This window comes from Panthera onca, chromosome F1, assembly GCF_046562875.1.
Source record: "Panthera onca isolate mPanOnc1 chromosome F1, mPanOnc1 haplotype 2, whole genome shotgun sequence".
Lineage (NCBI taxonomy): Eukaryota > Metazoa > Chordata > Mammalia > Carnivora > Felidae > Panthera > Panthera onca.
The window spans coordinates 71,451,460-71,464,062 of NC_138355.1; the positions used below are offsets into that span (position 1 = coordinate 71,451,460).

Genomic DNA, 12,603 nt, shown 5'->3' on the forward strand with positions numbered 1-12,603 from the left:
TTTGTGTGTTTGAGACATTGAATGGGTTCATGACCTATTGAATTAAATTCTCAGTTTTTGGGTTCATCATAGTGACTGACCACGAACTGCGCTGCGATGTTAAGGTTGATGTGATTCACAGCATTGAAATTATATCTCGAACCCGGGAGCTCTATGTAGATGATTCACCACTGGAACTGATGGTGAGGGCATTGGATGCGGAAGGTAAAGGACTTCAGAGGAGTCAAGAAAATTACCTAAAATAATGTAATACTTCCTCGTGTTTGGCACTTGGAAAAAAGCAACTTGAGACATAAAAGGAGATTAGAAATCGTATTTATTTTTTATGTGAAGCTCATGCCCGTGAGTGTGGTTCAATGTATTTGCTACATACTTTCATAAAATGTTTCTGCTTATTTAATTATTGGTTATCTCAGAAGTTTTTTAACAGTCCAGATTCTGCCACTGAGCTTCTGCTAGTGGTGCCTAGGTCAGCCATTAAGAATATATAATTTTTCTTTTTTTTTTTGGAATTTATTACTAGCTCTGTTTTGATTAGTCTACTTTCTTTTTTTTTTTTTTTTTAATTTTTTTTTTTAACGTTTAATTATTTTTTGGGACAGAGAGAGACAGAGCATGAACGGGGGAGGGGCAGAGAGAGAGGGAGACACAGAATCGGAAGCAGGCTCCAGGCTCTGAACCATCAGCCCAGAGCCTGACGCGGGGCTCGAACTCACGGACTGCAAGATCGTGACCTGAGCTGAAGTCGGACGCTTAACCGACTGAGCCACCCAGGCGCCCCTGATTAGTCTACTTTCTATAGGCTACGGGAATTATGTGTAAACCTACGAAAAAGTCTTATAATTTTATTTTTCTTGAAACTGATTTTATATTGCTTCTAGTATACTATATTAATGTATAATATGGTATTTAAAACATTTAAATTTATTGCCACACTTTTTAAAAAATTATTCATTTTGAGACAGAGAGCATGAATGGGGTGGGGCAGAAAGAGAAGGAGAGAAAGAATTCCAAGAAGGTTCTGGGCTCTCAGCACAGAGCCTGACACAGGGCTTGATCCCAGGACTCTGAGATCATCATCTGAGCTGAAATCAAGGGTCAGACACTTAACCAACTGAGCCACCCCGGTGCCCCTATTGCCATGCATTTTTGTAAGAGTAATTTTTTAAATCTGAAAAATGAATGTATTATAAATATTTTGGAATCTAGTTTTTATAAAATGTTGGAGGGACTGGGGGTTGGGGATGCCTGTCAACCCTGACGTAGACCTTAAGGTGGCCTTTATGTAGAAAGGAACAGAAAAAGTGGCATAACTTTTGTCAGCCAGAAGTTGATCAACTTGAGTCCTTTCTACATTCAGAAAATTTGTGTAGCAACAGCACTTTTGTTCATGTAGGGATCTTCCTGGTATATGTGTTTTAATTCATTATTGATAGTGCTTCTATTTGTTAATGGAAGAGGCCTAAAAATAATTTTAAAGTTAGATTTCTCTTTCTTGTTAAAGATACCTGAATATTTTTGAATATGTGATTCTGTCTTGTCTGCTTTTGGCTTGCTCTACAGGAAATACTTTTAGTAGTTTGGCAGGGATGATGTTTGAGTGGAGCGTTGCCCAGGATAAAGAATCAGCAAGAGAAGAATTGTCTAGCAAAATTAGGTAACATTGAAACCAAACATAAACCATCTGACTTTGAAGGAGGCATTTGCCTTTGGGTGGCACAGTGAGCAGCAACCACTTGTACGGACTTTGATAATCCTGCCATCTGGGCTTTTTTGGAACAGATAAATTTGCCAGGGGGAAATGTCTTTGATAGAATGACATATGGTGTGGGCATAGGTACTTTATGATCATTTAATTTGAACCGCTGCAGAGGAACTCGTGAGCTCAGGACTATATAATTGTTTGAACCAGGTGTATCTTCTGGCGGCTTTGTTGAGCATGCTGTCTGCACATGCTGAAATACAGTGAGTGAATGGATGATAGTATGAAATTTTGTCTTTAGTGCTAAGAAATTGCTCTCAGACAGTCCCAGGTGTTAGTCCCACAACAGTGTTAGCCACAGGCAAATTAAATACTTTTGTTCTATCTAATCCTATGGAAAACACAATTTAAAACTTTTTTACACTGTATAGACTTTGAAGAGACTGTTTAAAGTCTCTTAGGGGCTTTTGGAAGATGACTCCTTATTTGATTACACTAGAAACAAACTTTGTTTTATCTCTTAAGGATTCTGAAATACTCTGAAGCAGAATACTCTCCCCCAGTGTATATAGCTGAGATGGAAAAAGAAGAGAAACAAGGAGATATGATTTTGGTGTCTGGGATCAGAACTGGTGCTGCTGTTGTAAAAGTTCGAATTTATGAACCATTCTACAAGGTAAAAAGTTTGTGCCATAAACTTAGATTAAAGAACCTTGCCCGTGGAATATAATTGTTTGGGTTTTTTTTAACGTTTATTTATTTTTGAGAGAGAGAGCATAAGCTGGAGAGGGGTATATACAGAGAGAATCCCAAACTGTCTCCACACTGTCAGTGAAGAGCCCAATCCCATGAACCCGTGAGATTATGACCGGAGCTGAAATCAAGAGTAGGACACTTAACTGATTGAGCCACCCAAGCACCCCGAAAGCAATTGTTTCTTATATTTATCTATAGCGGAAGCCCTCTAATCTGATATGATTTGGGTCAGTAATTGGTCATTTAATTGAAAAGTCATTTGAGGGGTGCCTGAGTTGCTCAGTCATTTGGGTGTCTCTTTTTCTTAAATTTTTTTTAAGTTTATTTATTTATTCTGAGAAGTGTGTGAGTGGGGTAGGGACAGAGAGAGAGAGGGAGACAGAGAATCCCAAGCAGGTTCCGCACTGTCAGTGTAGAGCCCAGTGTGGGGCTTGAACTCAAAAACCGTGAGATCATGACCTGAGCCAAAATCAAGAGTCAGGCACTTAACCAACTGAGCCACCTAGGCACCCCAGGAAAGAATTTTTAAATATCTGTAAGATATTTTATTATTTTTAAAATGTTTATTTATTTTAGAGAGAGAGAGATGGAACACAAGCAGGGGAGGGGCAGAGAGAGAGGGAGACACCAATCTGAAGCAGATGCCAGGCTCTGAGCTGTCAGTACAGAGCCCAGTGCAGGGCTCAAACCCATGGACTGTGAGATCATGACCTGAGCCAAAGTCCGATGCTCAAGCAGCTGAGCCACCTGGCGCCCCTCTATAAGATATTTTAAAAGAAACTTGTAAGAAGTAAATTTTTAACAAGGAAGATGACCTTCAGGATTTTGCCTATGGAACCTGTTTTTTTCCTTCCTCTTTTAGAACGTGGCAGCAGCATTGATACGTCTGCTGGTTTTGGAGAATATATTTCTTATACCATCCCATGATATTTATCTCTTAGTAGGAGCATATATTAAATACCGAGTTGCAAAAATGGTGCAGGGAAGAATGACAGGTAAGGTGATTTATCTTTTCCTAAGACTTAACATTTCCCAAATCCTTCCTGCTGACAGTAAGAGAAGCAGCTCCACCTTATGTATACACATACTTTGTGTTTTTAGATTTTGTGATAAAGTATTCCTAAAGTGCTATACCTGAGATAATATTGGATAGAGATGGTCCCCATATCTTGAACAGGCTAATGCTTAGCATCAGTGCCTATGGGCTTCTGAATTCTGGTACTAGTTTTTTTTTTTTTTTAAGTTTCTTTTTTTTTTTTTTTTTTTTTTTTTTTTTTAGAATAAGAGCACAAGCAGGGTAGGGCAGAGAGAGAGAGAGAGAGAGAGAGAGAGAGAGAGAGAATCCCAAGCAGGCTCCACACTGTCAGCAGAGAGCCTGACATGGGGCTCAAACTCACAAACCGTGAGATCATGACCTGAGCGAAGTCAGATGCTTAACCAACTGAGCCACCCAGGCGCCCCTGTTACTAGTTTTAATAGGGCAAGTGAGGAAACTTTACCAGAGGGACTTGAATGATTTTTGCAAAAGTTTTTTTTTTTTTTTAATTTAAAAAAATGTCTATTTATTTTTGAGAGGGAGAGAGACAGAGTGTCAATGGGGGAGGAGCAGAGAGAGAGGAAGACACAGAATCTGAAGCAGGTTCCAGGCTCTGAGCTGTCAGCACAGAGCCTGATGTAGGGCTCGAACTCACAGACCGTGAGATCCTGACCTGAGCCAAAGTCAGACGCTTAACTGACTGAGCCATCCAGGCACCCCACGAAAGTTGTTTCTTGAGAAGCTCAGCTCATTAACTGAAAACTCAACACTCTAATGATCCCAGAAGTCCCATTCAGTTTATAAAGTGTGCATTGGATCCATTAGCATTAGTCCTTTCCTTACTTAGTGGGGATCCTCCCTGCTACTTTCAGTTCACTGGTTTTTAAGAATGCAAGCAAGGTCAACAGTTAACTCATGTAGTATTCTCCCCCAAAATGGCTAAATGTTGAAATTCATCATAGTGGGAAGGAAATTAGAAGCAGATCATACTCTTATTTAGGCCTGCTTCCTGATTTTCCTCTTCTAATCCAACAATATGCTGTTGTATGTATTTTTCATGTCTTACAGAGGTGGAGTTCCCCTTAGAACACTACACGCTGGAAATGCAAGACCACAGAATTGCATTTAATGGGTCTCTTTCCGGGAAGGTGGCATTACTGGATGAGAAGACAGCCACAGTGACTGCTGTCCAACTGGGCCAAACTAACCTTGTCTTTGTCCATAAAAGTATCCTTTTCAAGTTTTAGCTGCTGATCTATGTTTCCCTGAGCATACTAGACATGTTCCTTGATAAAGTAATTTGGTAAAATTATACTTATTTTGTATAGTTTTATTTATTATTTATTTTTTTTTTTAAATTTTTTTTCCCAACGTTTTTTATTTATTTTTGGGACAGAGAGAGACAGAGCATGAACGGGGGAGGGGCAGAGAGAGAGGGAGACACAGAATCGGAAACAGGCTCCAGGCTCCGAGCCATCAGCCCAGAGCCCGACGCGGGGCTCGAACTCACGGACCGCGAGATCGTGACCTGGCTGAAGTCGGACGCTTAACCGACTGCGCCACCCAGGCGCCCCTGTATAGTTTTATTTTTAACAAAGAACTATGAATTATTATCATCATAATTTCTAACAAAGGGTAGGTAGAGAAAAGAATAGTTGGAACTTGGGATCTGTTGATTTCAGTACTTAATTTGCAACCTCAGTTAAATTATAATTAGGAGATGGGAGGAAGACAGCTTGAAGAAACTTGTGTGAATTTTACTTAATTTGTTCTTTCCTATTTCCACATGAATAATTGAGAAAAGACGGTATGGTATTTTCTGCAGTAGATGCTTAATTAATATTTGTTAAATTGAGTTGAGAGTAATTCTTTTTTAATTTTTTTTTTTAACGTTTATTTATTTTTGAGACAGAGAGAGACAGAGCATGAACGGGGGAGGGTCAGAGAGAGGGAGACACAGAATCTGAAACAGGCTCCAGGCTCTGAGCTGTCAGCACAGAGCCCGACGTGGGGCTCGAACTCACAGACCGCGAGATCATGACCCGAGCTGAAGTCGGCCGCCCAACCAACTGAGCCACCCAGGCGCCCCTTTTTTAATTTTTTAAATATTTATTTTGAGAGGGAGAGAGCAAGCACGAGTGGGGGAGGGACAGAGAGGGGGAGAGAGAGAATCCCAAGCAGGCTCTGTGCTGTCAGCACAGAGCCCAAAGTGGGGCTTAAATCCACAACAGGAGATCATGACCTGAGCTGAAATCAATAGTCAGATGCTCAACCAGCTGAGCCACCCAGGCGCCCTGGCAGCTAAATGAATATTAAAAGCATGGACCATGATTTTTTTTTTTCTATCATTCCATTTTCTTTAAATTTGAAATTCAAGAATACTTGATTCCTGTGATGACTGCGTCCCTCAGACTTTTCTCAGAAGTATACACATTTAAGTTTCTGCTTTCCAAAAGATAATAAAAGATAGGATTTTTGTTTGTTTCTGTTTGTACATTTATTTTTTTCTTTGGTAGTTCACATCTGTCTTTTCACCCAACTCTGGTTCATATGATTTTCTTAAGAAGAAATTAAGATGTCCATATGAGATCCGTGTCTGGACTCCCAAATTGCACCATATATGTTGTAGAGCCTGGATTTTTAGGTATTTTTAGATAATAATTTTAAGAAAAATGAATAGCTTAAACTATTTCACTAGAAAGAGTGCATTAGAAACTAGAGTGCTTTTATTATTATTATTTTTATTTGAGAGAGAGAGAGCACGTGCATGCGTGGGAGGAGCAGAGGGGGAGAGAAAGAATCTCAAGCAGGTTCCACACTCAGCGCGGAGCTCTATGCAGGGCTCGGTCCCATAACCCTGGGATCATGACGTGAGCCAAAATCAAGAGTCGGATGCTCAACCAACTGAGCCACCCTGGCACCCTTAGAGTACCTCTTTAACCTTCGAATTTAGACTTCTTTTGACATGTTTTCTCACACTGTTATGATGGTTACATGCTATCTGCAAGAGTGAAGCATCTTGAAACAGATGGTGAAAAAATAGGAAGATGCATGTGATACAATATTGGGTTAGGAAAAGAGACTTTATTATTTTTTTAAAAAAATTTTTTTTGACGTTTATTTATTTTTGGGACAGAGAGAGACAGAGCATGAAGGGGGGAGGGGCAGAGAGAGAAGGAGACACAGAATCTGAAACAGGAAAGAAGAATACTAATGTCCTTAGGTCATATGAATCTAATATTACGTAAAGAAGCTGAAATCTTGCCTGACACATTAGGAATGAGCAAAATTGTGGTTTGTTTGGTATACAGATATAAGTGAGAGTGTTTCTTTATACCTGAGTTGAACTAAGTGAAGCCAGGATCTTTAGAACTCCAAATTATTATACAACTTGATGGAGGGAACCAAAAGGTCAACCTTGGAAACCATGTCCATCTGTTAGCAAATTTTGGACATTGAATCATTTGTATAAGTTTGTATTTTTTAACTCATTGTAGAAAAATGTTGGCCTCTTCTGATACCTTTGTTTCTCGATTTGTGTACAGATTTCACAGTCCAACCTGGAGACCGGTGGAGTCTAGAGGTGGGACAGGTGTATGTCATTACAGTGGAAGTGTTTGATAAAAGCAGCACGAAGGTCTATATTTCAGATGTGAGTGTCTTTTTTGTATTTTTCTAGCCCCTCTTGTGGATGACTTCTTGAGTGGGCCATCTTTCTGGCTACGAAGGGTTTTTTTCTTTTGCTTCCAGATTTTACTTTTAAAGTTACTACTTTATGGTTGTCATTAAATAGTTCTGTCCTTGAGAAATCCTAAACCAGCAGTAAAATATATAGTTCAGTGATAATTCTAGAAAAGAGGTGGAGAGGGTCTCATTCACCGACTCCCTTAGAGTTGGTCACCCCCAGCGACATGGGGCGAGGATCAGTGGCGCCACAGACAGCAGTGCGGCACTCATGTTTCAGCGCCCTTTTGTTTTCCCTGAAAACTGTCAACGTATGGAATGGCAAAAATTATACCCAAATTTGCATAAAGTTTGACTCTTTCTATTTCTGATCACTTGCCATTAATGAATCTTTCAAAAATTAGTATTTTAAAATTATATCTTTCCGACTTTCTATGACGAGATACTTTCCATGATCAGAGCAAAGGTATTATTTTTATTTATCCCTAGAATGCATATCCACACCTTTTTTTAATGCTTTGGGGTTAAGATGGAGTTAGTGAAAAAACATCTCCAGTTTCGTATTGCTGTTGGGCTAATTTTCAGAATCTCAGGATTATGTTCCAGTTCCTACAGGAGTACTTTGAAGAGCAGCTCACTACGGTGAATGGATCTTATCATGTGGTAAAAGCCCTGAAAAGTGGTGTCGTGCTGATAAATGCATCCCTGACTTCCATCATTTACCAGGTAGGAATTTATTTTTATTTAATTCAAAAATTTTTTATTAGTTTATTTTTTGAGAGCGAGAGCAGGGGAGGGACAGAGAGGGAGAGAGAGAATCCTAAGTAGACTTCACACTCTCAGCCTAGAGCTGGACGTGGGGCTCGAACTCATGAACCGTGAGATCATGAGCTGAGCCAAAATCAAGAGTTAGATGCTTAACCTCCTGAGCCACCCAGCCGCCCCTACCAGGTGGGAATTTAAAGGATAATCTTTAAATCCTGAGAACCCTGATGAGGGTTGGATGACTTGTTGATTTGCAAGCAGATACGTGGCATATTCCACCTGTATCTTTCAATAAAAATGAAAAAGAAGACGATAAACCGTATACTTGGTAGTTTATACCTGTACAGATTTCCTGTTGCAGTTTTTGTTATTGCTCATATTTGCATTTCTGGTCATTGTGTATACATTCACCATTTGAGGTTCCTTTAAAAAATTATTTGGGCGTACCTGAATGGCTCATTCAGTTAAGCATCCAACTCATGATCTCAGCTGGGCTCTGTACTGGGCGTGAAGTTTGCTTAAAATAAAATAAAAAATAAAAATAAAATAAAATACATATTCATGTGCACATTTCTTTGTGTTGTCAGATCCACATAGAGTACTTTCTATTCCGAAAATCCAAAGGATTAATACGTCAGTGTATTTGACCATGCCACCAACCTTGAACTTTTTGCATTGTTTCCATTTCTTATTCTTATAAATGCCATAACTGAATTTCTTTGTACATTTTTTCTTTTGGTTAATTTTTATATGACATAATGCCAGATTTCTGATTTTTAAGTTTCTGATTTTTAACAGCCTGCCAAATTTATCTCCATCTCCCAAACCTATTTGTTCTTCACAGATCCTTTCATCTGGTTATTTAAGACAGATCCCGAGTGGCCCTTGACTCTTCCTTCCCCCTCACCTGCTACATTCAGTACACTGTTGAATGCCATGTCAATTCTTGTGAATGTCTCCCAACCCATTTTTTACTATTCCCATGGTGATTTTCACCTAGACCTTCATAGCAATTTTCTTTTTTTTTTTTTTTTTTTATAAGCATTCTTTTTTTTTTTTTTTTTTTTTAATTTTTTTTTTAACGTTTTTTATTTATTTTTGGGACAGAGAGAGACAGAGCATGAACGGGGGAGGGGCAGAGAGAGAGGGAGACACAGAATCGGAAACAGGCTCCAGGCTCTGAGCCATCAGCCCAGAGCCTGACGCGGGGCTCGAACTCACGGACTGCGAGATCGTGACCTGGCTGAAGTCGGACGCTTAACCGACTGCGCCACCCAGGCGCCCCTCATAGCAATTTTCTTCCTTCCTTCTTTCCTTCTTTCTTCCTTCCTTTTGCAATCTCTAGGGCTTGAAATCATGACCCCAAGATCAAGAGTTGAATGCTCTACCAACTGAGGTAGCCAGGAGCCCCTCACGTTTTTTTTTTTAATGTTTATTTATTTTTGAGAAAGAGAGAGACAGAGTGTGAGCCAGGGAAGGTCAGAGAGAGAGGGAGACACAGAATCGGAAGCAGGCTCCAGACTCTGAGCTGTCAGCACAGAGCCCAAAGCAGGGCTCGAACTCACAAACTGTGAGATCATGACCTGAGCCAAAGTGGGACCTCTAACTGACTGAGCCACCCAGGCGTCCCTAATTTTTATTTTTTTAAATGTTTTATTTATTTTTGAGAGATAGAATACGAGCAGGGGAGAGGCAGAGAGAGAGGGGGAGACAGAGAATCCGAAGCAGGCTCCAGGCTCTGAGCTCAACCCACTGGGCCACCCAAGTACCCCAGTTTCTTTTTTCTTTCTTAACTTTCTATTTATTTTTTTAACAATTTTTTTTAACGTTTATTTATTTTTGAGACAGAGAGAGACAGAGCATGAATGGGGGAGGGTCAGAGAGAGGGAGACACAGAATCTGAAACAGGCTCCAGGCTCTGAGCTGTCAGCACAGAGCCCGACGCGGGGCTCGAACTCATGGACCACGAGATCATGACCTGAGCTGAAGTCGGACACTCAACCAACTGAGCCACCCAGGCACCCCTTTTCTTAACTTTTTAAAAAATGTTTATTTTTGAGAGCATGCTTGAGCACGTGTGCAAGTGGAGGAGGGGCAGAGAGAGGAGGAGTAAGAGGACTTAAAGTGGGCTCTTTGCTGACAGCGGAGAGCCTGATGTGGGGCTTGAACTCACAAGCCATGAGATCATGAGCTGAGCCAAAGTCGGACGCTTAACCCACTGAGCCACCCAGGCACCCCTGTATAGCAGTTTTTTAATGGGTATTCCTACCTCTGATATCACCCCTAGCTGGAACCATATTCTAAAAACTACAGAAATTGTGTGTTTACTGTTTAAATTCCTTTGGTGGCATCCCATTGGTTTTAAGGTAAAGTTAAAACTCCTTAATATGGTTTTAATAGGGCCCTCCATGACAGAGATCACAAAGGGGGTGATCTCTAGCCTATGTCTTGGTTTGTGGTCTTTTTATTTTGGCGTGCAAACTTTCCATTTATTTATTTTTTTGACCTTTTATTTATCTACTTATTTTAGAGAGCGAGAGAGCATGAATGGGAGGGGGGAAGAGGGAGAGAGAGAGAGAATCTTAAGCAGGCTCCAGGCTTAGCACAGAGCAGATGTGGGGCTGAATCCCATGACCCTGGGATCATGACCTGAGCATCAGTTGCTCAACTGAATGAGGTGCCCCAAAAACTTCTTTTTAATTGAGAAATTTTATTTATTTTTTACTTATTCTTTTTGTTTGACGGTTTCTTTTTTTTATTACTTTAATTTTTTTAAATGTTTATTTTTGAGGGGCGCCTGGGTGGCTCAGTCGGTTAAGCGTCTCACTTCAGCTCAGGTCATGATCTCACGGCCCGTGAGTTCGAGCCCCGCGTCGGGCTCTGGGCTGATGGCTCAGAGCCTGGAGCCTGCTTCTGATTCTGTGTCTTCCTCTCTCTCTGCCCCTCCCCCGTTCATGCTCTGTCTCTCTCTGTCCCAAAAATAAATAAACGTTAAAAAAAAAATTAAAAAAAAAAAAAGAAAAAAAATGTTTATTTTTGAAAGAGAGACAGAGTGTGAGCTGGGGAGGGACAGAGAGGGAGACACAGAATCTGAGGCAGTCTCCAGGCTCTGAGCTGTCAGCACAGACCCCGACCATGGGGCTTGAACTCATGGACCAGGAGATCATGATCTGAGCCTGAGATGGATGCTTAACTGACTGAGGCACCCAGGTGCCCCTTAATTTAAATAAAACCTAGGATTTCTGCTTCTCTAGGTTATATGAAAATCTGACAGGGGCATCCGGATGGCTCAGTTGGTTGAGCATCCGACTTAGGCTCAGGTCATAATTTCACTGTTTGTGAGTTCAGGCCCCGAGTTGGGCTCTCTGCTGTTAGCCTGCTTCGCATCCTCTGTCCCCTTCCCTCTGCCCCTCTCCAACTTGCACTCTCTCCAAACAGAAAAAAAGAATCTGACAATGATTAACTGGGACAGACTACACCATTTAGACTATGCTTTTAATTCTGCTGTTTCCCTCCATTCACTATTATTTCATATTCAGCTTAATAGGCCTGTCTAGGGGTGCCTGCGTGGGCTCAGTTGGTTAAGTGTCAGACTTCCACTCACGCCATGATCTCATGGTTCATGAGTTCAAGCCCCATGTCAGGCTCTGTGCTGACAGCTGGGACCCTGGAGCCTGCTTCGGATTCTGTGTCTCCCTCTTTCTCTGCCCCTCCCTTGCTTGCGCTCTGTCTCTCTCTCAAAAATAAATAAACATTAAAAAAAAATGCTGTGGGAATTTAATTTTGTGACTCTACCTGAATGATTGGCCCAAGACAACTTTTCCAGTTGCAGGTCTTGTCACTCTCTCTCCATTATGTATCAACCACACTGAACTTCCAGTTTCTAGAAAATGCATTCTTCCTTTTTGCCTCTAAGTTTCCTTTCCATTTGTTTATTTTCATTGTTATAAACAAATATAGTTTCTTTTGTCTATAAAACTTTGTGTACTCAGTGTGAAACATCACTTCTTCAGGCCTGTTTTCCCCTTTCATATATATTCTCAGAACTCCCAAACTTCCCAGGTCATAATATTCATCATATTTTACTGTTATTATTTGCTCCTTTTATCACATTATAAACTTTGAGGGCAATGATTATGCCTACTTTGTTCACAACTGTTGCCCTAACATCTAACAGAGTGACTAACATGTTGTTGGCAGAAATAAGTATTTGTTAAGTGGTGTTTGGGTTACTTCTAACAATTTTAGGTTTACATTCATTAGTAAAATATGTCCATTTTTTTCAACAATATTTACTCAACAGTTTTTTTTTAAGTTTACTTATTTATTTTGAGAGAGAGTGCAAGTAGGGGAGGAGCAGAGAGAGAGAGGGAGAGAGAGAGAATTCCAAGCAGTCTCTGCACTGTGCAGAGCCCAATGCAGGGCTCGAACTCAGGAACCATAAGATCATGACTTGAGCTGACGTCGGACACTTAACTGACTGAGGCACCCAGGTGCCCCTCTTTTGTTTTCAATATTAAAAGAATTTTTTTTAAGTAATCTCTACACCCAACATAGAGCTTGAATTCATGACCCTGAGATATCAAGAGTGACATACCCTGGGGCACCTGGGTGGCTCAGTCAGTTAAGTGCCTGACTTCGTTCAGGTCATGATCTCACA

At 40.6% G+C, this 12,603-nt stretch overlaps 1 protein-coding gene across 5 annotated transcripts in view; it reads left to right on the top strand.

The window, feature by feature from the left end:
* NUP210L (nucleoporin 210 like) overlaps nt 1-12,603 on the top strand; it is an 87,923-nt gene that overhangs the window by 10,333 nt on the left and 64,987 nt on the right. For 3 of the 5 annotated variants that reach the window (XM_060644820.3, XM_060644824.3, XM_060644823.3), the window contains exons 3-10: nt 55-204; nt 1,564-1,657; nt 2,228-2,378; nt 3,321-3,453; nt 4,563-4,721; nt 6,070-6,138; nt 7,040-7,146; nt 7,764-7,904. In XM_060644820.3, coding sequence (XP_060500803.3) covers nt 55-204; nt 1,564-1,657; nt 2,228-2,378; nt 3,321-3,453; nt 4,563-4,721; nt 6,070-6,138; nt 7,040-7,146; nt 7,764-7,904 — 1,004 coding nt within the window. The remainder of the gene's footprint in view (nt 1-54; nt 205-1,563; nt 1,658-2,227; nt 2,379-3,320; nt 3,454-4,562; nt 4,722-6,069; nt 6,139-7,039; nt 7,147-7,763; nt 7,905-12,603) is intronic. The other 2 variants (XM_060644821.3, XM_078440962.2) reach the window with 2 other exon arrangements.